Source organism: Morchella importuna (assembly GCF_003444635.1).
Source record: "Morchella importuna strain M04M26 chromosome Unknown Morimp01GS003, whole genome shotgun sequence".
Lineage (NCBI taxonomy): Eukaryota > Fungi > Ascomycota > Pezizomycetes > Pezizales > Morchellaceae > Morchella > Morchella importuna.
The window spans coordinates 404,773-430,339 of record NW_025763400.1 but is presented as its reverse complement, the minus strand read 5'-3'; the positions used below and the strand labels follow the sequence as shown (position 1 = coordinate 430,339).

At 43.8% G+C, this 25,567-nt stretch overlaps 5 protein-coding genes across 5 annotated transcripts; all 5 read left to right on the top strand.

Moving 5' to 3' along the window:
* Positions 1-663: 663 nt before the first annotated feature.
* On the top strand, positions 664-1,443 carry LAJ45_01631 (uncharacterized protein; the record flags this gene model as incomplete). Its single annotated transcript, XM_046111224.1, has 3 exons — positions 664-908; positions 972-1,240; positions 1,310-1,443. 3 exons carry the CDS (start codon positions 664-666, stop codon positions 1,441-1,443), a joined length of 648 nt encoding a protein of 215 aa, XP_045975168.1.
* A 1,027-nt stretch (positions 1,444-2,470) lies between these two features.
* Positions 2,471-2,947, top strand: LAJ45_01630 (uncharacterized protein; the record flags this gene model as incomplete). The annotated part of the gene is made up of 1 exon (XM_046111223.1): positions 2,471-2,947. The coding sequence occupies one exon, from the start codon at positions 2,471-2,473 to the stop codon at positions 2,945-2,947; it is 477 nt and encodes a 158-aa protein (XP_045975167.1).
* Positions 2,948-10,818: 7,871 nt separating this feature from the next.
* LAJ45_01629 (uncharacterized protein) lies at positions 10,819-11,255 on the top strand (the record flags this gene model as incomplete). Its single annotated transcript, XM_046111222.1, has 3 exons — positions 10,819-10,865; positions 10,929-11,193; positions 11,253-11,255. The coding sequence occupies 3 exons, from the start codon at positions 10,819-10,821 to the stop codon at positions 11,253-11,255; spliced, it is 315 nt and encodes a 104-aa protein (XP_045975166.1).
* Positions 11,256-14,383: 3,128 nt separating this feature from the next.
* LAJ45_01628 (uncharacterized protein) lies at positions 14,384-17,395 on the top strand (the record flags this gene model as incomplete). The annotated part of the gene is made up of 2 exons (XM_046111221.1): positions 14,384-17,323; positions 17,384-17,395. The coding sequence occupies 2 exons, from the start codon at positions 14,384-14,386 to the stop codon at positions 17,393-17,395; spliced, it is 2,952 nt and encodes a 983-aa protein (XP_045975165.1).
* A 4,925-nt stretch (positions 17,396-22,320) lies between these two features.
* Positions 22,321-23,340, top strand: LAJ45_01627 (uncharacterized protein; the record flags this gene model as incomplete). The annotated part of the gene is made up of 6 exons (XM_046111220.1): positions 22,321-22,327; positions 22,468-22,712; positions 22,770-22,799; positions 22,853-22,909; positions 22,965-23,133; positions 23,204-23,340. 6 exons carry the CDS (start codon positions 22,321-22,323, stop codon positions 23,338-23,340), a joined length of 645 nt encoding a protein of 214 aa, XP_045975164.1.
* Positions 23,341-25,567: the final 2,227 nt, after the last annotated feature.

Sequence of the window (25,567 nt, the reverse complement as noted above, 5' to 3'; positions counted from 1 at the left end):
GACTCAGAAACTGTACTATACAGTTCGATTTTGTGCAAAACCCTCTATTACTTTCTGTCATTGGTTTCGTGCATCTGGCCACAGTTTACGGGACATGAGTTGTTCCGGGTCGAACTTCGTGAGCTGCAGATCTACTTGAGACTATTGAGGTAGGTGTCAATGATAACTGCATTAACTAAGTCAGTGATATTAGCCGGCGTAGACTAGTACTATCAACGAGGTAACCATTGTAAATTGAAAATATCTACCTTGCCTTAACTTTGCGACGCTCGTTTCCCTCTCCAATGGATAGTTTAGTAGTTTTGTTTCCCAAGGCTCTCCCATCGCCCCCGAAAGAGCTCCAAACAGTCATTGGCCCCAAGCCTGTCACTCACTGACTAAACAAATCGCGGTCAACAGATAACTGCTAGCTTCTCCGGATGGCATCTCCCGAGCAACACAGCGACACGTTACTACCCAACGCGTCCAGGGTCCAGCTCAATAAAGCGCCTTGGCGCATCCCAACCAAAATTTGTGGGCGGGGCCCCTTTCTTCGCGTTTTTCTCTCCATCTTCTTAAGGGTCCGCCCAGTACCCTTCTCTTCTCTTTCCGACCCCCATCTGCCCGCTCGCCATTTGGCAAAACTAATCAATAAACCGCATACCCGCAATAACGGCCGTCGCGATGCGTTTCATCATTGCCTTCCTTCCGCTCATGTTCTTTGCGTTCAGAACACTGGATGCGATGATCTCGAAGTTCTACATCTTCGACCCCGTCAAGCTTCAGGAGCTGTCCCAGAACTCAATTGCAAAGTACGGAGGTCCGGGCGGCAACACAACATTGCTGCTTGAGGACCTTGTGGAGGGTCTGCGTGGGGAGTATGGTGATAAGTACGTCAACAAGCTTAGTAAGGAGGAGTGGTTTTTCAAGTAAGTCTATCTAGTGTTCCAGCTCCGTTTCCCCATGACCATGGTTTTTGACTCCTCCTGCAGCAATGCTGGTGGTGCAATGGGCGCTATGATCATCCTCCATGCGTCAATCACAGAGTACCTGATCATCTTTGGCACACCATTGGGAACTGAGGGTCATTCGGGGGTACACCTCGCGCACGACTACTTCACCATCTTGTCAGGGGAGCAGCAGTTCGTGAAGCCCGGTGAGATCGAGCCGACTGTCTACTCCCCCGGCATGCAGAACCATCTTCCCCGTGGAGATGCTGGACAGTACATCCTCAAAGGCTGGGCATTGGAGCTTGCGCAAGGTTAGTAATAGTATTCGCAGACCCCCAATCTTGGTGGAAGAGGGACTAACTGTGTATGTGTATGGATAGGTTGGATCCCGTCTATGCTGCCATTTGGATTCTTGGACACCTTCACATCTACTCTGGACTTTGCGAACATTTGGAAGACTACCTACCTCACTGGGAAGGGAATTATTGGACAGTTGATGATCGGAAAGATCTAAAGGTCCAGCAGGGTTTTGGGCATTTCAACAGCTTTTTAGCTATATAGAGGCGTTTAATGTGTAAATGCACACACCTTAATAGAGTTAATACCACTTCATGTTATATAAATTGGACTTTAAGATCTGATGACGACAAGCCAAGAAAAATTAATGGATAATGTTCGCTCACGATCTTGTTTTGACTTTCGACAAACATTGGATGGCAAGACTGTGTATCCAAATGTTTGATCCACAGGCCGCCTTGATGCGGTATCCTGCGCTGTTTGCGCCTCTTTTATTGTAGAGTATGGGGGTTTGGTATTTCCGTGAGGATGTAAGAGAGCTCGTGATGAAAGATAATTTCGCGGTGCAAAAAAACGTGTCCTCAAGGTCTGACAAAATGTATGCATGATCGTTGATGTATCATGCGCGATCACTCGCACTTTTGGACGAAAGTGTCTTAGCGTCATCTTTTTTTCGACTCATTAATCGTATGCAGTCTTAGCGTCATCTAGGTACTAGGGAATGCTTCTTGGTATTTTTGTAAAACATTCCGGGACATATGACTTAATTGGCTCTTACTATTTATACGTAATTGAAATCCCAGTTCTATGTTACAGAGCATGTGGTATAACATGCCATCCTAAAGGGCCATGTACTATTCTATGATTTTTTAATTACACAAAAGCTTAAGCTTCATGACCCAGCGCCTGTGCAACAGTTTGAATGGGCTGTAGTAGCAGCACTTCTATGGCATACTATCTGTGTATTTGTTCTTCGACCTCAACGCCTGACGTTTGGCCCAATCACGAGAGTCCGACATCCCTCTAATACAAAAGTTAAAGTATCCCATACCATCCTCATAGTATCTATGACTGTCGCAGTAGACGTGTTTATAAGAACCGAAGAAGGCCTCAGCTTACCTTTTCTCCCTTCTCTATACTCAATTCCAACACCCTTCTGGTACTCTACTCAGACTCTTCCAACTACTTATACTCTACCTTTCCCACCTAATTTTCACCAAACAACCTTCATCAAACAGCCCACGATGCCTGCCGTCTTCTTCCCTCTTACCCAGCCACCTGCTATCGCTGCTCCACCAGCTCCGGCTCCCTCAAGGGGTAAAAAGCCACAATGGGGTTATAACTCTGCAGGCACCGGGCCTCCACCCAATACAGTTGCTCAAGTCGCTGAAAAGGAGGAGCCAAAGCCGTCCGGTCGCCCACCAGTTTTCTTCATGAAAGCCCCTAACCCGAACGCGCCTCCTGCGCCGCCCCCAGCTCCCCCAGCTCCTGTGGTTGCGGCATCGCAAAATATCTTCTTCGTGAAGGCTGCTGCCCCGCCAGCCCCACTAGTCACGAAGATGCTCCCCTTTCATGTTCCGCCACCGCCGCCAGGTACTGGTGCGCTCGATGGCGCCGGCTGGGTTGCATTCCAGTCGCCAAATGGAGTTGTGAGTTACCGCCGCCCCAGGAAGAGAAAGACGAAAAGTTCGGGCTGTGAATGTGGATGTGTGGTTTGTTGAGACTAATTGTGGGTGTGCTTTTTCTCTAGTGCTTTTACTTCAAATAATTGCTGATTTCATGATCTGATCCGGTTGAGTAGGCTATTGGGTTTAGCTGTTGCTTTATTTCGCTTTTTCTTTTTCTTTTTTTTTTTTGCTGCTATTGTAGGTCCTAGGACCTTGAGATATTCGGATTGGGGTTTCCTGTTTCTGGTTTTTGTGTATTTCCATGATAGGTGTTGGAGATCCGGGCTTTTTAGTTTGATATGCTGGGTTTCTCTTATGTCTCTGTTTAATTTGTGCAAGTGCAATGGTGCCTGCGAAAGTTGGTATTAGCATAATGATAAGCTTTTATAAACTCATATCCGAGCGAGAGTTCCGAATTTAATTATTATAGGCGCGATGTGATAATAAAGCAGGTCATCATTCGTAATGAGTTCTGGAGCTAGATGAAAATTAATGACAGAAGCATTGACCCCCCATAGTATGTGATCCAATCTGGCATATGGCGCTTGTCCTAAGATCTTTTGCTCGGCTATACCATATCCAAAATGTTCTTCATGTATAAAGTAAAGGCTGTAGAGTCCGCTCCATCGTTTGTTTCTGCTGCATCCATCTGAATCTTAGTGGATTTAATACGACAAGTACCACAGAGCTGGGCTACACACGCCATACCTAGTAGTAGTACCATAGACCCATTATGAGCTCCTTTTTCCAGTATGCCGCGCCGAATGAAGTCTAGAAAAATAGAGAATATACAGCCAACAACTTCGGGACCAAAGAGATAAGTAGACTAGAGTGCATCAGTGTACTTTATGTCTTTATGCAGCCTTAATCAACCTCGTTGGGTCACCACCTGTTCATCATCAATCATTAAGTTAGTAGCAATCGGTAAGTCCTGTAGTAAAAGTGCCAGCTTAGAGAGAGCGCAAACGTTTCTGACGAGAAGATAAAGGATTCCTGGAGAGTGGTTAGTAGGCTAACGAGAGACGATACGAGAGAAATATTGGGGTAGCGACGACGGCGAAGCCAGGGACGAGTCGTGTGGTAGTTACAGGGAAAGGTGACGTTTGCGATCAGCTAGAAGATCTTTGGGGAGACGTACGGGGAGATGTATCGGGTGCCGAGAAAATAAGACTTGATGTGAGGTTGTATGGTTTGTTGCTATTGTAGTGGTCGTCTCGAGAGGAGGGGATGTTGATGAGACAAGGGGCTAGCTAGCGCAGGTTTCCTTTATCATTGACCATCTTAACGGTGTTTAGGTGACGTTTAGGGTGGCCGTAAGAACTTTGTACCCACACTAATCTTTGGATCTTCCTATCTCAACCGACAAAGTTTATTTGATTACTGATTAACTAACTATATTCTAGGTATGGTGCACAGAGATTAGCTCTACTTTCTAAGATAAGGCCCATTGGCGTGAATCTATGAAGTAGGATTCTGTAGAAACAATCGATGTGAGGTCTGGGAGTGATTGGTCTAAACTACCGTTATCGGAATACTAGGGTAGAGTGCTATATATGGCTCCCAAGATTCTGTCCATAGCTAGTCACGATTCTGTCATATTTCTGCTGCAAGAGCCACAGACTTTACGTACCCGAATCATTGTATTTTATTAATTATTCTGCTTCTAGAACCCGGGGCTACGTACACATGTACCTCTGTATATAGAGTTAGTGGCCCTTTTTTTCTTAATCCTTAATACGCGCCCGGTTATATCAACCCCCTTAATAATACACAACTAACCACGGATTGATAGATACATATACGAGACTCGAGTACGGGACGTCCGGGGCATCTAATTATACAAAAACCCAGACCAGCTAGGCTTGGCCAACGGGCCGTGGGAAAATTCAAGACCTTGGTGGGTACGTACGTATTGATGGTCCATCGCGTAACCAATCACGGGAAAGAGCACTTATAACGGCGAGACTTCGTATATATGGTCAATTGGGGTTAATGCCAGATATTCATGGATCATCTACTGGCTAGAGCCCCAATTAATCCGAGCTACATATGTATAGACTAGGTGGGTATAATAGTAGAACAAATTAGCCAAGCGACGCATGTAAACACATAAGACGGGAATATAGCAAAAAGGAAGCTGCACAGCCATTCAACCACCTTTGAATATGTTCGAGTTGTGGCGTTAGTTTGAGGGGAAACAAATGCTGGCAACTGTGTACCTGCATCTTCAAAATCCGTAGTACCTACATGTACTTGTGATGCCGAGAACTAGGTATCAGGTGACTCGATTTTAGTGGGAGATCGTAGCAGAAGAGAAACTGTTGATCGTCGGTTCCCGGCATCGTGACCATTTTTATGGGTGTATTTGTGAAATATCTAGCTAGGCAAGAATGTGCGAAAACAAGGGTAATGCGAAAACAAGGGTACCCAGTCAAGACTCTCTGGTAGGTACTTCTTGATTCTGAACGTCTCACTTTCACAATAATCTTGCCGGGCACTGTATCTTTTAGCTTAGCTTGATTAACAGATTGCCTATTTTTATAATTACCGACTGAGTTTTGGAGTCGGCTGTGGCAACCACAAATAGGACCAATATTAGGATTAAACAAGGCTAAAAAAGGATGTCCGAGGTTTATTGTTGTGAGTTTATACTCATTGAGGGCCTTCCTGATGAGTATGTTCAGGTGAGAATATAATTTCCGAAATACTCCTATAGATAAATGCATAACGATCGTCAAGTGACTGAAGGTGATACCCTCTATGCCCGGCAGTAGAACTTACCCCCACAAGGCAGAGAAGCGCCTCAAACGGCCTCGCAGATCATACTGAATTTATTATTTTCCTAGTTCTTGCTCGGATAATTCTGCTAGAGTGCACAAATCCATGAGTGAAGGCTAGTAGCTTATATCTAAAAAAAAAACCTTAATTTTAATGACTAATATCTCTTAATGGGATTGTCTTGCGCTTAATGAGATGATCGACCATGAAATTGGTAGGCTTGTCTCATATTTTCGGGCGAGAAAATGGGTTTCGGCGATAGAAGATAGGCGATAGGATATAATAAGAAGGCCATGTTTGTGCTAGTGACTTTTGTGGGTGCCACCAATCGAGTGATTGTCTATGATTAACATGTCAGGTGCAAGACCTTAAATACCCGTTGGTAACGATTCTTGGCAGATACGCACAGCCACGCTTATGAGCACATAACCCACTGTCAGAGATGCCGGGCAAATGGTTCAGATCTCATGCAGGGATTAGACAACGTATGTATGCCTTGTTCTCGCCGGAACGGCTTTTACCAGAACAGTTCGGTTGGAAAGCTTATTGGGCATGAATTTGGGGGCCAAAATAACACCCACGTGACCTACACCAAGGGACGTTCAAATTGGCCCCCATTATCACATGACTGGGGTGGGGGCGGTGGAACCATTTCCCTTTACAGGCCAGGAGCCCGGCAGAAGGGTCGGTGAACCAAAGACCGTGTATGGTCCTTGTTGGCGCTTTCGAATGTGGATTCTTTTCAATCCGAGACCCTTCCTTTATGGGTGTGAGTGCTTCTGAATTTTGTTGGTTGAAGGAAAACAGCTTCGGAGAGTTCCCAGAAAAAAGCCGCTGTCCTCGTTTCTGCTTGCAATTCTCACTAGAGTAGAGCCGCTCCCAGTGATGTCGCACCATTCTCGTCGTTCTATTCGAAATCCAGATGTTTCTTAAACGCACATGTCAATCCACAGTCAATTGGGGGTCAATGGGAACATGACCAACAATTAACGAACAGATACTGTTAGCCAATTTAGCCACTCGATTAGCTGAAAGCTTGTAAAACTTGTTCCGTCCTTGATCCTGGTTGAATATAGGGAAGTTATCCAATTCATGTATGCGTCTGGGGTGTGAAGGTCTTTGAGCATATCTGTAGGAATTTGTGTTCTGAACTTTAGAATGTACGTTTTTGTTGTGACGTCACCCCTTACCTCTTCTAATCACTTTTGGTGCGCTGTGAAAGTTTATTTTAACTGGACACGTGCAAAGGTTTGGGGGCTACTCTGAGAGCATGTAGTTAAAGCTTCGTACTCAGGTTGCATGGTTTGCACCACGGCTCTGCGTGTAACTTGTTTTACCATGGCACTTCAACGTTCTGGTATGCAGTTAACCGGATTTCGGCACTGCACTGAGGTTTCTTTAATTGGATTTTAGTTCTGTCGACACCACCAAACGAGTTGATTTTTCTGCTCTTCATATTGAGAATCATTCCCTCTCGTAGGACTTGTATGGAGAGATGCATCTAAGATAAACCGAAAATGAGATATCGATAGCATCACGAAACCACACCCACTTGCATGATGGTGGTTTCCATTATCTTCATCTAGCATCTCGAAATCCACAAACAGAATTGAAAGTACGTACATATTTCTGCGCTCTGGCGAATAGCCATTCGAGATTTAACCTAACAGGATGAATAGTTAAGGGCACTCGCATACCAGAAACAATCCGCGTCAAGTTCATACTCTACGCAATATGCACGACTTAACAACATAGAGATCTCATGGAGATAATTTGCTGAATGGTTGTAGAACAATCTAAAGCACCCCTCTATGGTCAAAACTCAATCGCAAACTTAACCTCACCGGGATCTCGGGTAGCTATACACGGGAACCTCTATCAAGGATGACACCGACCCGGTAAATCACTCGTGATTGTGACAACATGATGAAGCTACATAATGCATAAATTCATTTATGCAAGGCTAAGGCAACCCATGTCTATGTGGGCCGGCTCCCTACGCAAACTGGATATCAAGTTGTCATTATGACACTTCTAAAATGGTAGAATTGGATATTAATACAACCAGTGAGCTCGAGGGTGACATATCCTGAGAATAGGTGTCGCTCACACTTGGGATCAAAATGTTCAGTTCTTGTTGATACCAGCATAAACCAATAAGTTATTTGAAGAATTAATATAACCAAACGAGTTCAGTTTGATTACTCACACCACGACCCCGGTGTTTATGTATATCTCAAAGAGGATTGATCTAAGGGTACATAAAATTAATCAGATCTCTCTGGGTTGACCTGTAGACATACGTATTTACAGGAGAGCAAGATACTCAACCTAGTATATGCACCGCAGTTTTTAACTTGATATCACAATCGAGCAAGCTCTCGGAGCCCTGTGGCCCCTCCATATGTATCTAAGCCACTGCATTGGAATAATATAAATCCCACGTTTACGACATATATGGCCTTGTATTATATTTGGGTCCCACAAAAGTTTTGAAACACACTAGGCCCATAAGTAGTGAAAACTTCCAGTTGACGATTTCCAGAGGAATTGAATCACTGATAGACCGATGGGTAAAATTTAAATAAACTTACCCTTACCCGGTACCGGTCTTGGAAGGAAAAATCAATTCTGATGGGCTCTAGTTGGTCTACTTCGGAGTATGAGAAATCTGTAGAATACTCACTAGACAGGCGTATTGACTGAGCCGACTTTATATATAGATCTATATGAAGTCTTTTGTGCTGGTTATGCATTATTATCCTTACTCTACTCTGCAGACCCCTTATGGGCACATACATGTATGTTGGCGATGGGCTTTGCTTCAGTAGTAAACCCGCTGTCTTAGACAAGTTTCACATTGCGAATCATGACCATTCCTGGTGATTTAACACCTGGAAGTAGAATATTTACGTGGTTTTGTGGGCTGTGGAGCTAAAATCTAAGAACAAGATTGTCAGCTCTAGCTCTGCGAGCTCCCCAAATAATAAGTCAATGGTCAAACGACAGCTTACACCAGACCGTTCCGGAAACTACATGTATTTTGCCTTAGCAAACCTTTGTGCATGTCTAGCTGCAAGACTTCCGGGATGTAGCACATCGTTTAATTTTTATTGGCAAGGGATAATTTGGAGGTTGCTCAGGCATAATTTTTACCGGCACATGTATGTAGTCGCACAGACCATAATAGGACAAGATCGACTCGTGAGGCGCATAGATCGGTTCGGTCATGTGATATCACTCGATGGTGAGATGAGTTACGATTGACCCTTCCCAGCTCGGCTATTGTCAGGCTAACTCTCCCAAGTATTTGGTAGATATCAATCATGCAGCTAGCGCTGCAAGGAAAATTGTTATACACGTACATGTATGAGCACCCACTAACCAGGCCTAGAAGATATTGAATGCAGTTTTGACAACTTGAACTAGTTCAAGGCCGAATACCGCTGTAGTACATACATAGGTGTATATGTGCTAACATGGAATATAATGCGTGTAGTAATATACCTTGTGTACTTACTAAGTATAAGTACATATGGGACATATGGAGAAATCAATTGGCTGCAGCGCAAGGCTTAAGCTATCAAAAGAGGTACCGGAAGTCGATGGCATCAAGTAGACATGTGCGTGGCATACTATCGGCGCGCTCGATGATTTGAACACTCTACTACCATCAGGGAACCTTTGCTCTAATTATGGATATGTAGAACCGTCTCTGGAAGTCCTAAAAAGGGGCGAAAATCGGTTTTCTCGCCTGCCTATTCTTGCACAACATCTAAGCCAAGTCCAATTATTGAGCTTCAAGGTCTCATGATATCATGGCTACGTGAAATGTAAGTAAATTCGTCAAAAACTACAGTTATAAGTACCTACAGTATATATATGTTATACTCTAATAATTACGCCCTTAGTTAGTAGCTAGGGACACATCAATATGACTGTCAAATTTAAACGTCAGTGTATTTTACCCACTCTGTGTATCCAATCGGTAAGAGCTAGAGGGAGCCTCACAACCTTAAACCTTTTTGTGTTGGTGTGTGTGTGTGTGTGTGTTATTTTTGTCCCACGTGTGCACATGTCGTTCTAACGGTCTTCCGCGACTGCAAGACAGAGCCCTATGAAATCGTATCTTCAAGTGCTCTCGGCGTACAAGTGCTTATTATCATACCATGCCGTGTAATTTACGTGAATCTGGTAACGGCCAAGATACAAAAGCCTCCACCGACCATGTACTACCTATTGGCCCCAACCCCTGGTCGCCGAAGGAAAAACCCGCACTTGCCGTAAAACCGTGACCCCATAATCTGATCTGCAATATTTTCTCCAAACAGAAACGGTTTCCAAAGAGATTGCTGTTGTTCCTAGAAGTAAGGGCAGTGTTCTATTCTTCTGTGTATATTAACTAACGTGGGGCTGTGGCTAAGAAGCTCAGAGGCTGATCCGATATCTTGGGTGCATCATGCATGGCTCGCGGAGCCCCATGCATGGAAATGAACCGCTACAGTATGTGTGAAGAAATGGGGATCTTAGCAGCACCTCCGAAGCCTTAAGTGACACCCCCTGAGTAAGCCTACATGATGTATGCAGTATGGTGGGGGATTCATAGCTCTGTCCTTCCCCATGAGTTTACGTTTAAGCTCCAGAGATCCCACCGCATTGCTTTGATTTCGAACATCAAGCCTCAAAGCTTCGTCACTCTCGTTTGAATTTCTTCGATTACAATCTTAAGCGCCTAGCTTGTTTGAACGCCACAATCAACGTGTAACTCTACTATCTAGCTAGGTAAGTCCACCAATTGCGACCTCAAAGGATACGTGTACTGTGATTTACTTGTGCGTGTGCGCATGACACAGACAGGGAAATCTTAGAAATTGATATATCAGCTCTTAACAGCGCTGACTGTCCTGCAGTCCCGAGAGGTTTTCTGCATACTGCCATCAAACTATCGCAATATCAGCAGCCTGCTACAGATGGCGGACCAAAATTTGATTGATCCAAGGCTTCGTGCTGAGAATAGTACTTTTATTTTTCAAAATTCATACTATAGTCCCGGACCTTCAGAACAGCAGGTACTTTCTGTGCGACAAGAAGGGGAATTTTTGCCCAAAGATGAGAATTTTCTCGATTGCAATTTTCAATATGAGGCGATGGCATCACCCGAGTTCGAGACCTCAGCGCCAAGTAGTCCAGGAATGCAAGTCGTCGCCTTGAAATTTAATCATCATACTCCAGCGCATATCTGGCTAACCTCGCATAGATCAATATCAAATCCAGACGATCAATTACAACACCCGTGCCTCAAACCCGAATGCAATAAACTATTTACCCATTTACACAAACTACAACGACACTACCGGGATGCACACGGAAAACCGCAATATGACTGCCCATATCCGGGATGCTCACGGAAGGGTCAAAAGGGATTCGCTAGGAAAGATAATATGACACAACACCACAGGTTGGTTCACAACAAACAACTGGATCCCGGAACGATTCCTAGGAGGAAGAGAGGAGGTTCGAATGTGAGATTGACATTGGATCCCGTTTAGGTACTAGAGAGATATGCTAATATAGGCAGTAGTAGGAACAGCAGTGGTGGAAATGTAGGAATGGTTTTGGGAAATTGAGCACTTGAGTGTATATACGATAGTGCATGCCTCCTTGGTCTGTGGTTATAGAATTTGGCTAGAGACATGAGGTTCCACGGGCTCTATCCGGATTGATCTACTGGTTATCATCAAAGTGATCTTTACCTATGCATGATCATATTTTAGTACACACACTTTCGGGAGTGATCCAGAGATGAAGAACTCCATATATGTCTTTGGGTCTCAGTTGATTAAGCCTTGGGTAGATAGGCTTATGATTAATGACTTAAGTTTTTATGTAAAGTAGATGTAAGAAGAGTTTTAGCATTTAATATCCATTTAATGAACACACATAGATATCCATTGCATTGCAACAAAGTGCTTGAGTATAGTCAATCACGTCTGAACACGCGATCCAAATTACCATAATGGTATTAGGGGGTACCACGGTATTCTTTCTATGGATATAGCCTCAATTAGGTATTTATAGTTGTGGAACGTGGTACTCGAGGACTGTATCTAGTAGCACGGTTATATGTCTTTGAATTTACGGATAACATTAATGTATATTCTAGTGATTTTGATCCCTGGATGTGCATGTAGTAATGCACACTAGCTGATAATTACTCTATGTACATGTAAGCAGTTTCCTTTTTACCCTTTGTGTAAGCGGGTCAGATGTGCGAAATCATGTTTGAGCACGTTCTACGCCCCTGTCTCACTCTTTGGTGTGTGTAATCACTAGATATCACTCGGTCAGGCGACTCACGTGTTTTCCACCGGGGTAAGATTTCTAGGTGGGGGCAGATCCTTTCAGGATGGCTCGCCTCAAGGCTCCAGCATTTAATCTTAGGTAGGATCTTGTTTCAAGTAAGTTACACGTTGTAATAATGGTGTTGCTTTTGTGGTCTGTTGCGAGCGCGCGCTGTATATATCCAGTCTGCTGTTATATTGGATCATTAAATCTCTTAGAACCTCGTTTAGGCTACATGTAAGAAACTTCATAAGATATCTGTGAATACATATATGTAGACAGGCTTAGACTCTAGATAAGGAGAGATAAAGGCCACAATGGCAATGCAAGTGCAAACCGGAAGTCAGCAATAGAAACTTACTCATGTTAGAGGCGTGTTTAGACGAAATTAGACCCCATTTTAGAACTATATGTATCTATTCGGGGTTGAGGGTCTGATCTCTGAATGGTTCGCCGCTGTTTATGTGGTTATCCAGAGTATATGAGGTTTTCAGCTGTAACTTCTCGGGCTCGAAAAAAACAGAGTGAATTTCGTATATATGGGGCCTCATTTTCATATACCTTAGATGTCCAAATCCGCTTTGAGACATCGGTAGAATGATCTAAGGCTTCATGTGATTAAATAGTATGAAAAGCGCATTGATGAACTAGACGTTGTGTGCATAGCCACCAAATCTTCTCCGGCGAACAAAGCCGAACGAATCCCTCTATCAAAAAAAATTGAGTAGTCCAGAATGACAGCTTTGAAATAGGTACTTCAGCCTCGAGACAGAGTAAATGCCCTCTTGGCTTCGTTATTCATGACCGCGATTGACGCTGCATTGACGAATCATTGACTAACTATAGAATGAATTCCGATGTCTAAGGGCCATCAATATCAACGCAGTTAATCCGGGAAAGCGTAGGTGCTAGAGATGCTACCCGAACACACAAATAAATATAGTTCGCCCGATGATCACGAGGTATTGACACTTGAGATGGACCACGGAGTTACCTATGGCGCATTGGTTTCCCGGTAGTCGTGGCTGCTCAATTTGAATTTCACGCTGAGAACTGGAGGGGTTGGGAAACTCTTCAGATGAAAGAGCAAATATACTGGTTCAGTGCTGGTGTTTAAAGGTTTCTTGAGGAATTCCTAAATATAACTGTTTGTAGATTAGTAACTGCCGCAGGCTTCTCTTAGTTAGTCTCTTCTCGATGAATGCATAACCCAAACCTCTCTAGGCTCGAGCTCAGGAATGCATTACTGTACGCGCTCTAGTTTCTAACCCGATCAGAAAACAACTGAACTTTTGGCCTTTCCAAAGCCATTTATATTTGGATAGTACCAAAGGCTATACATAGACGACTTTACGGGGGTGTGGTCAATTCCAAGATTTTGTATGGAAACCAAAAGAGGTAGTCGATCAACTCCCTGCGTATCATACATCACTCCGGCGTATATTTGAGATTGACCGTACCCCCGTGTTGACCGTACCCCCGTGAAAGCGTCTATATGATTTCTTTCGAGAGTGTATATTCGTATGTACCTGCCGGTTGGAAAAGGCCATGACAAAACGTACTGGTAGAAGATAGGGTTAGGGTTATGATATTTGAAAATTAAATTGTGAATGGTAGTGGTAGTGCAAGTGCCGCGGGTAATCTGATCAAAATCCTGAGACTAGGCTTGTATGATCCGGAGGTTTTGCCATGTGGATGAGAAGGCTTATCGATGGTGAAGGTGGGAGGTTTCGATAAAGATCGAGGGGTAGAGCTGGTCCCTGCGCTAGATCCTTGTTCCTGGATAACTGGGCCAGATGATGGATGAGGCTCTGCTCTTATCCCAACTCAGTTACTTATCGCACACGTCAGCAGTAAGTAAAAAGAAAGAATTTGAAAATAAAGTCGTTTAGGAGGTCTGTAAATAAAGTCGAAGAGCGGAATTCGATGTTTTTATATAGTGTTGGTGTTATTGGTATTTGTCTTATTTTCCTGAAAAATGATGTGTTTTTTTTTTTTTTTTGCACAAATTCAGGCTCACAGCGCAACGTCCAAACAGAGCTGCTGCTAACCCCTCCTTAGCCACCCCTCCGCGGGTTGTCATCATCTATCTTCCATCTATCCTCTGCGTACAAGTTAACAACTATCCTTTTACTCTACTTCGCCCAGCTTAATAGTATACACCTGTCCTGGACCAAGCTTGATCTAGCTGACGCACTTTCTTGCTGACCATTTTATCAACATACAACCCCACAAAACTGAGATATCTACGATCAAACTCCCCGATACATTGTAATTATGATCTTCCAGCTTCACTTCTCTGCTATTTACTAACTCTTCGTCCATCGACTATACAGAAGGAACAAACGAATACGCCCCTAATCTAACGACATGGATAAACTTCCTCCTACTCCCCCGAAATCACAGCTCCCATCATCTTCTCCTCTAAATTCATCACCATCTTCACTACCTCCACGTCCTCCTCCGACCCAGATTCGTTCCGTAATCTCAATCTTACCAGCCCTTCCGATGGCACATCATCAGAAGCAAGTGAGGAAATTCGTTGCCCAAGGGATTGGGCGTGGGAGCGGGCTCCAAGGACATTCCAGCCTCCCGCCTAAGCCCGGAATTCCTGGAAAACCTCTTCCCAGGGACACCGGGCCTATTGTGCTTACTGGGGGTAAGGAAACTACAGGCTCTGGGAGTTTTTCATACTCCCACGTGGCAAAGAGGACATACTCATCCACTACAATGACAAAGGCTGAGTCCCCCCCTGCCGCACGCCGCGAACCGGTGATGACCGAACTCGCGCCTGCTTCAAAAGCCAAGGTGGCGACCTCTCCTGTCCATCACCATCAGCCTCCTGTTGCTCCTATAACTCCCCCCGCCGAAGTAATGACTCGGCCCTTTGTCGATCAGATCCCTTCCTTGATAAACTATAGCACGGATGCGAAAGAAGCTGGAATTCAGTCGGGAGACCAGATTCCTTCATCCCAGCAAGCCAAAATGGAGTTGCAATCACAAGACAGCAATGAGCTGGTAGCTCTGAAGACTCGTGCTGATCATGCTTACCCTAACACAATGAGACCGGAGATGGTTTCCCAACCTAATTTCCTATCGTTCCCTCACCCAGCTTTCTATGAGAACATCCAAGAGAATGGTTTCCACCTTAATAAAAATTTAAACACTACAAACGGCAATGAAACACCAATTCAGAATGGCCCACTCTCTGATGGATACCCGCCCTACGCTCTTCCACATCCGCTCCTACCGCACCACCCCCATCCTCACCACATGCCTTTTCACCATCAGGGTTTCATTTCACGTGGCCCTCAAGATCTCTACCAATTTCATAGCAGCATGACCCCTCCAAACACAGGTACAATGTTTGCACCACCCCCTCCTTTCCGACCACATGGTACATTCGATAGTTCAAGTCAAACTTCCGAGAAGGGCGGTAGCACAAATCCCCAAACTCCGTTTACCCCAACCCATTCATTTCCAGTACACATGGACATGCAGCACCAGCACCACATGTCTGTTTTCTCCCCTCCGCCTCATGAACATGTAGTCCACTTCAATAATCCCTCAAATGAGAATCATCCTCAAGAAGACCGGGCTTTCGAAAATGCATTAATTGCATCACAGGAAAACAAAACAAGGCAAACTAGCATAATTGAGAGTAACCCGCTTCTTCGCAACATTTCATTCTTTCCACCCGACAACGATCAGCAATACAACGGTATGCCAACTGGAAACATGATTATGCCTGCTGAACTATCTAACCCTGGTTTTAATATGGGTCGTCATGGCATGATGCACTCAGATGGGAATCAAAACAGGCAGCCGAACGGTTTCGACCCTTCAATGGGACGCCCTCATAAATCTAATTTCGAGGTGCCTGATAAGGGCACTGCCGCAGCTCATAGATTGCAGTCATATTCGTTGGGGTACTATTTATGTGACAGGTTGTCCGATGTGAAACTATCGGTGAATCAAACTAGAGGAGGGAATGATTGGAACGCCGAAGAATTTAACGCGCACTCTTTTATCTTGGGAAGGTCAACAAAATTGGCCCGTCTGATTGAAGATCAGGTCAATAATAACGAAGCAGCCTTGGAAGATTCAAGGGACTCTGGCATGTGGGCTGATCAAACGGAAATGGGGAGGAAGGCGAAAATCACATCGAGCCGAAAGATTACTCTTTTATTGAAAACAAACGATAAATATATCAACCGCGATAGCTTCTTGCTTTCATTACGGTGGCTATACGGGGCTGCAGATTGGGAACTTGATGCGTATTTGGATCCTAGTCATTCGAAACATAGAACGCTAGAATGGACTAGAGCAAGCACTGAGAAGGCGGGTAATTTCAGAAAAGTTTCCACTCCTGACAGCATCAATCCCTCTGAAGGAAGTATTCACCAAGAGAGCAATAACTCAACCGAATCGATATCCCTTGGAAACATCATGGAAAGCAGCAAAAGCGAAGAGGTGCAAATGTTGGACAGAAGTATTGCATTGCTGGCCACTGGCACCTTACTAGGAATCGACGAAATTATAGAGAAAGGAGTATGGGGAATTAGGAGATGGGGAATGCGTTTAGAAGGGAGTGCTCTTGAGAGGCTTCTAGATTTTGCGCTCCATGCGAATGAAGAAGCTGAAGCCAAGGCACTCACCAACGATATCAACGAACCAAGTGCAGGATATGGCTCTTTTGCAAAGAATATGCTCGATGAAGCTGTCGCGTTCCTAGTTAAAAATTTGCCGCAGCCATTCAAGTTTGATCCTAGAGCACCCGCAAGCAAATATCTCGTACGCTTTTCTGACGCGCCTAACCGCTCTTCAACCGGGGTTAATACCCCGATCTCTCCTTTAAATAGAGGATTTAATGGGCCAGCCGAAATTCGACAAGCTTATTCCACCATTTTGCTAAGTGTACCATTCGGTTTGCTGAGAACTATACTGGAGCACGATGGTTTTGGTGTTAGGGTCAATGATTGGAAGGGATTCGAAAAATATGATATTGCAAAGGCGGTTGTGCACGAAAGAGAGAGGCGACGCAAGTACAGTTTCAAGGTTGAAAGAGACCGGAGGCTTAGTATTTGTAGCGACCTTGGGACTGCCGACGGTCATACATCCGATTCATCTATGTCACCAGCACTTCCAAGTGACAAGAGCCCTGACCATGAGGATTTACATTGGGAGGAAAGCGTCCTACGTACGTTTGGTCATGGCGGGAACGGGCTTGAAATAACCCGCCGAAAGAAAGGTGTGGGTGCTACAGCTGGGGGGAGAGTATTGTGGAAAGTTGGCGACTCCCCTGCAAAGGTTTGAGGCGGTTGGAGACCCGTTTGGATTTTAAAAGCCTATTCTCACATTATTTTGAAGTTTCTTTCATGAATGCCAAAATCTCTCTCTTATGCTTTTTCAAAGATGTCTCTTGAAGGTATTTCTTTCTTTCATTTCCTACCAATTTTAATCCATGTATGTATGTCTTAGTGAAGACTCGATGCTGGGTGAGTTGATTGCTAGATACATGTATCTCCTTATCTCATGCTTTTGGTCTTATATTGTATATCCCCGCTGTTGTTTAGCTAAAACGTTTCTTCTGCATTATGCTTCAGTTTCTGGATCTTTTTCTTTTATTTCTCTTTTAATCCTTGATGTTAAAATGATGGCGTATTATTTGGGTGGCAGGTTGCTGGATATCAAAAGTATTTTTTCTGGATATGGAGAGGGTTTATTTCATTTTCCCCACCTTTTGTTTGCTTGAATTTCAAAGCTTGTATAATGATGCTGGTGAGCGCGCGTTTCTCTCGACGTTCTCGATGATTTTCTTCAGATTCTTTCGAGTTCATCTTTATTTATTTATTGTAACAAGGCTGGTCAGTTTTGCAGGTTACAAGTTGTAACGGCCATAGCATGTGCATAATTCTCTATAAGCATGCTTTCATGACTGAACGAATACAAGGAGCTTGGACATTGGTGTTAATATTCAGGTACTTAAAACGGTTTACAGGGTACGTTTCCATGTGTATGTATGATGATCGAGTGACAGTCAGTGATTACGGGCGCCGAAACTGTCACAGGATGCCCTGAGCATGTGTGAGCTGACAAGAAATTCATTTACCATATGATGACAATATTTTTTGGAACAGATATACAGTATCTTATAATCTCCGATTTGTTGCCAATTCATTGGCTAACTTGCTATAACAGTGAATCATTAAGAGAGTATAAATAAATCCTGTGGAGTTTAGACAACCATGTATAAAACTTTTGATGTAACTACATATAGCATCTACTCGGTACATGTGCTTTTACGCGGCCTCTTGAGTAAAGATAGTTCTTCGTTAGAGTAATAAACCGGTAGTACCATGTAGTATTGAGCCCCGTAGTATTCATTGAGATTTGATTAGCCACGAAATTGCCTATCTTCAAAAAGAAAATTGTCTCTTAATGATCATGAGCTACCCCCACCCAGTTTAAACTAATTGCGGGTTGACCGGGTAGCCAATAGCGTGGCCTTGATGTCTACAATTACATGTTCTTATCTTACTCATGGTGCCAATGATTACTTTCTCGATTGTACATACACATTGAGAACGAATAGTAATGCTGGAACATGAGATTGAAAAGGAAAAAAAAGAAAAAAGTCATGGGACTGAAGACTGATGCGGGCGATCAGTCGGTTAAATGCGTCATTTCTATTTGATGGGTTTACCAAACGGCGATCGATAGTGCATGCCGCCTTATAACTGAAACCTCATTAGAAGTTTAACCCTTCACAGGATTTAACTACTGTTTGTTTTAATTTCTCATGCTGTCTAACGTTGTACAAATATCAACGACGATTGTGAGCAGAAAAAGATCTTGTGCTTCCCTCACTAAGTTGACCTGATGGCATGAAGGGACAACTCCTTAATCTATGACCAAACTTATCGTGAGGATAATCCGCAGTTCTCAGAAGTGCAGCCATTAACGTCGAAACTACTCTGTTTGATTCATCTCGTGCTAATACCTCATGCCTTGCCACGTAGTGATAGTCCCCATTGCGAGGCACGAAATATTTCTTTTCCAATATTCCAAATACCTGACGGCGACGATGCCATTGTGGGCTTAGTTTAAAACAGCTATATATGCACATCTATCTAAAACATATGGTTTTATTGGAGCCTAGCTCACAGGCCTAAGTTACATCCGTCTGGACCCGGGGAGTTCAGGCCGGCCTTATCTGCCATCTAAGCTCGGGAAGACACGCTATGATCTGTAGTCACCTATGCATGCCTACAGGCCTATTATATAATTATGAACGATATTGTATTTGGGCCTACGAGAATTTGGAAGGCCGCATAGCTCAAAACATGTGGAAAGAAAATATTGGACAAATCTTTTGTGGGCCCCATAGCTAAGATCCAATTAACTAACCATTCTTTTATTTATCATCTTCAGTGATTCTAGCTGGCGTTTCATGTGTAGCACTCAGTCGTAATTATCCTACTAATAGATTTATCAGGTTTTGAATCAAGCTATTAAGGCGTGATTTAGGATCTTGGTAGCTAGGAGATAAAATTTCCGGGAGAAGAAACGTGGCTAATTTTTTTTGCTTTTGTTTGAAAGAAAATGTAAAACGGTCAGTGTTGGCTTGGAAGAGATTTCCACGAACAGGATTTCACCCGCGATGCATGATGTATATACCTATTTGCAATGTGCCCTTCAATTCTACCCAATCGTAAAAGCTTTGGAGAGAAAGATTTTTCATGGGATGAGCTCGAATGGAAGAACAAATCCGTTAATACTCCCAATACTTATCCTGGGCCAGGGTAGGAAGAGTCCCATGCCAGTCTATGGCCTATACTCATGTAATATCACTCGTTCAGTCTTTAGTGTATTTATACCCTATGATAACCCTAGGTATCTAGGAAGATCATGTATCACCAAATGTATGTAGATGCTAGTAATCATCATAGTCTTGTAGATTTATCTTACTTAGTGATCTTGTATTGTCGTGTATCACAAAATATATGGATCTCGGTGTTTGAATAATCTCATTGGATCGAGCACGAGCACGTGCATACTTCAGGCTCAATTGATCAATCTCTTTGGAGAACTGCTTCTCTTGAATCCCAGCAATTGTTTGATCACTCTTACAATAAACCCCCAGGAACTCACGACAACGCTTGTTCAAGCTTTCTAGACATGAAGTGTACCCATGGCATGTAGGCCTAGGGTAAAGCGGGGGTTGTTGCGGCTAGTATCAACCACATAATGCATTTGTAGAGACACGAGCTGGGGTCAACTGCCGCGTGAAGCGACTCAGCATCTTATTTGCGTGTGTGATATCTCTGCAGGAAGATTTGCAGGAAGGGCTAGGTATATCTATTTTGGTGACGCTCTTTCGGGATTCCTGGAGACCCCACAAATCCGCTCTTATCCACCAGTTGTGGGCGTCCTCTGAGAAAATCTCCCAGCGCTGAAGAATGGGTGCCACAAATCCAAGTTCCGACATCCTGGTTCTCACGCAATTTACTAGGATAATTAACTGTTAAATACAAAGTAGCTATAGTCTCCACATCATCGTATTTGGTTGAGTACTTACCGCAGTACTTATGTCTCGGAAGCACAGTTGATTTGAGGACGGTGGTTTGAATCACTTGCAAATCTATGGGTGTACATAAGTATGTACATGCATGCATTTCAGATAGGAATGGAAGTACATGTACTTGCTATGCCTACAAGTATCCTATGTTTGTACTATACATGTAAGTAGATACAGACACCTGCTTGTCTGGGTACGTACATGTAGTACTACCAGGCTACCTGTACATGTATGTTTGGTATGGCTTACATGTATCAGAAGACACAGCTGAAAACCGGGTCAAAACCTGGAGAAGACACATACATTTATTGTGGACAAGTGGCTGGAGAACACGCTACTCGTTGTAGAGACCTAGGTTCCACCTTGTATCCAATACATCATCGTTATCATCTTGTGCATATTCTGAGTTGGCTTGTTCCGACCTCAGAACGCAACATGGCCTACAATACCCAGCCAGTGGTAACTATGTGTACACTCGAAGGCGTCTTTCAAACCTCTACGAATGCATGCGGCCCGTCTGCAACTTTACAAGGCTGTCCAGAAAATGGCTTCTCGCGGAAGTGGCGTCCTTGAGCGTCCCTCAAGTTGACCTTTTTCTACAATCGCCCCGTCAGCTAGACAAGGGGAGTGAGTGTCTTTATCCGCCCGGCCATCTAGTAGCATTGAGCGGTCCGGGAACTTAGTTTAAGCGAGAAACGTTCCGCTGCGTCTCTGTCAGTCTCACATTCCTTTTACCTGGGGAGCCCTGGGACACGGCATTACCTTATGTTGAATCGGAACAACTGCTGACATTAATATTCCAGAGTACCTACATGTAAAACATGCACCATCAACCTGTCCACAACCTTCCCCACATACGTAACAGGGTGTGAATAAAATATCTTTCCAGCAGTGCGCACTCGGTTGTGCTGCAGGAACTCGCGCCAGTCAAATAACGTGAACTGCAATTCCCACTCAAAAAGCACTCTTGCATGTCTTCTTACGCCCTTGTTGTTAATCTATACAATTGGCCATTCAACTGCATAAACCAGTTTGATTTTTCAATTGGATTTCCGTCTCCTGAACAAACGTATGGGTTGCAATTAGATTAAAGATACATGTATGTGCAACAAAAACAACGTTCATTGAGTTACGTACATGGACCCTGAACCCGTACAGTAGGTTTGCGTAAACTCACGAATAGTGTATGAATGAATAGCTGACTTACACGAAAACCAAAAGAAACATTTATCTCAAATGCCGTAGGTACATCTACTCTCTGCAAGTGAATGTTCGTATACCTACTTGGTCGATCCGGCCAGTCGGCCCCCCAGCCCGGACTGTTGAATTTCGACCAGAAATAGTCAGCTGCATTAGTTCGCCTCTCAATAACGTTCCTGTCAGACCCCACCAACCTCTCTATTACTCCACAGAAGAGGTCCGTTGCTGCTCACATTGCATATCACCGGAGTTTCTGATCTTAACATGCAGTGATGGTATCCCTGTTGCTAAGACATGCAGCTAGCCTGCCCGCTCGGATGAAGGTGGGTGGGACTTTCATAATTATGTTCAATAGCCCCAACCTTTTAAAACTAGGAAGCAAGGCCTGCGTGCCCTCTCTTCACATAACTCCAATACACAAATCTTTTCATCAACATCTCCAGTAGACATTTGTTTGCTTGGTGCTGTCCGAAATCATCCAAACTTTTTGGGTACATATGCTTTCTCTGAAGGCTTCTGTTAATCTATGACCGGTAGTAGCAATATCTTCTTCACTTCTTTGCAAGAGCGGCCGCCATCGGTTTCCCCTCGCTGCTTGTTTAATTCCTGATTAAGCTATATCTCAGAAGTCGTTCCGGCATGTGAGAGAGAGAGTAGGAGCTGATGGTTGCAGTATATATAGGCTGGGGAAGGCGGTCGAAGAAACGACCCCAACGAAAAAGTCCTTCTGGAGGTAGAGATCCTGTTGCGGATACTACAGCTGCAGAAAGCGGTCCTGCTTCACAGTCCGCGACAGAGTCGTTCGGTGCTCAAACAACAACCACTACCACCGATACATCTAATAGCTACATATTATCATCACACGCAGACGGAGATTCATGCCAACCAAATAATGACATAAGATATCAACCAAGAAACGTTAGCGTCCAAAGCCCCAATAATACAAATCCAGCACACAGCTCAGTATCAGAACAGTCAAGATCTCTTCCGGAACACCCCCGTACAGTGTGTTTCTCTTAATCGGATATTAAAAGGAAGCTGTACTGATAGATAAGTAGTTAGTGAATGGGGTGTATTATGCGCATGATCCGAACTCTCTTCCAGAACCTTTAGGTGTAAGTGAAATACCAATTTATTGAACTTAGAGGTTGTCACGCTAACTGTAAACAGCAAGGTTACATGGCATGGGCAATGTTGGAGCGCGAAGCAGCAAGCCAATCATCACCACGGCATCCAGGAGAATCAAGGTGGAACAACAGAACCTTACGGTTTTGGCACTTATCGACAGATTTCAATAGATTTCGGAGTAAAAACGATGAAGATGACTTGAGTCAAAGCTGTATGTTGCTTATCACGGGCATGCAAGGTATATTGGAGAAACTACTGATGTTTAATTTCTAATAATCAAGGTACTCGAGACGGAGAACAAAGGCACAACGCAGGGGATGGCACCGGTTCTAATCGTCGTCGTCCGTCTTCAACACCAGCTCTGAATAAGGATTTGACACTTCAGCGGCCATACACTGCGCCTCCTCACCAATTGTGAATATTAATATATTTACGTACTGTCAGATATATCACACGTGTAGTTAGCGTACGGCCCACTTTTGTATTTACCCTTTTTGTATTCTTATGTTTTCTCCTAGCTCTAGAGAACATCTATACGTTTTGTGTTTGGTTCGGGAGGAGAGCTAGAGGGAACGATAGTAATCGGAATAATCGACTCTTCTGTCCATCTATACACATCACCCTAACTTGAACGCACAACAACAATGATGTAGTTTTATGTCGTAGAATTTTAGAAATTATCCGAGAAAGACAGCTATCCAAACCCTCTTTTTGCCTACCCGTGAAAACTATTAGCCGGATTATTTCAAATTTGTTTATCCGCCCTCTTTTTTGCGGCTTAGTCGGCAACGGGGAAACTCCGGTGTCTTCGGCGTCCGGATCATAGAGATCCTTGTGAATATCATTGATCAATACAACAAGTTCCTTCAGGATCTACACCTAGTCAGATGAGGAAAGACACCTTAAGAGCTCGAGAGGATTTGGTGTTAGTCTAACGTGATTACTCAACCCTGCAAGTTTACACCGGAACGTCCAGTAATGGGGTTACATCTGTTTGCCAGTAGAAATTCCAAACTTGTTGTCTAAAACTAAGAGAAAACGTTCTGTATTATATCTTGCGAATAGATATGAGATGATTCACTACAATTATACGAGGTACATGTATGTATTATAACTATATAGTAATATAGGCCCTTATGTGAAGATTTACAGAAAGTGCCTCTGGCACTACAGTCGTTTCTGGGTCAACGACGAACCCGGCTCGATGACGAGTGGCTACTTTTTGGGCTGATAGTCAGTCAAAGCAAAGGGGTCGGGGCGCTTTTGTTGGCTTTTATTGGCTCCGATTGGCCTATTCGCCATCGAACTGGTTTCGTCGTTGACCCAGAGACGACTGTAGCTACGGGAACGTACGGCAGTAGATTCAAGCTAGTAATACCACTCAGCCAATTTGGGTACATGTACTAGCTTATGGAGGCCGGCAGTCACCACCAAAAGAAATGCTTTTCAAGTACATAGGTACTCTAGAGTAGAGCACTTACATGTGTATGCGGTATTATGTACATATGCACACTAGAGTAATTGTACTTTGACAGGCCAGTAGTACCAATTATTTCAAGCATGGTAATCTCTATTGCTCGCTAACTTATAAAAGAATGCTCTACTATCGATCAGTACGTTAGTCTATTCTCAATCATGTCAAAATCTCCTTACACCGCATCCCACCGACAACCTGTCATTATTAGTGGTCATAATGCACTAGGCAAAAAAGGTAGAATCTAAGATGCAAATATAAGAACAGGAATCTAGAATAAGTTGTATCTTTTGTAGATCCTATAAACGGCGAGTCGGCCGGGAGATTGCCTACCCAAGTCTCTATCAGGAGCTTTTTTCCATGCAATCGTTTAAAATATACACGTTCATATATATAGCTCCTTTCTACGCCGAAGAAAGATGTTCATTTGAATATAATACGCACGTGCACATGCATCGATAATATGTATACTAGACTCGAGTGACTGATTGTGACCTGTAGTTACCGTACCCGTAGCAGGTATACCCCAGTTCTGTGTAAGAATTATTAATTGCGGTAATGATATATCTAGAAATTTGGCGTCGATACATCAACTAAGGGGTCATTTCCAGCGCTTTGAAATGTAATTACTTTGGCAGAGAAATTAGCGGGGTTTGAACGTAGAGTACGGTACTGTAATATTGTGTTTCACAGCAAGGATATGAGGGGGTACCACTCCTATATTATCTGACCTACATGGCGCCTGATAGTGATATGTAGGGGAGCACTTTTTTCTCTCCCTCTTTCTTCCCTGGTGCTTAATACGTGAAGTTATGATTCTAGTTTGCGCTGTGAAAGATCGTCATCTTCGTACCGGCAACTAGCTCGATTCTGGGTTGGCCGGGGAAATCATGAACCAATCGCATAGCGTTAGGTGCACTAAATTTCTCTACGCATAGAGTCGGTTCTAATCAAGATCCCAGCCTATATCTAGATGGATCATCCAGTACTTGCCTGCAAATGCTACAGGTGATCTTGGCTAATATAATAACAACTGCGTAGTAGGTAGGGGACCTTCCATCTGGGTCGGTTAATTCCCTCGGTTAGCTAGGACTCTCCAAAACCTGGATACATACTTACCTGATCTGCTCTGAGTACAAAAAGTACGCACACATGTACCTACATAGAGTAC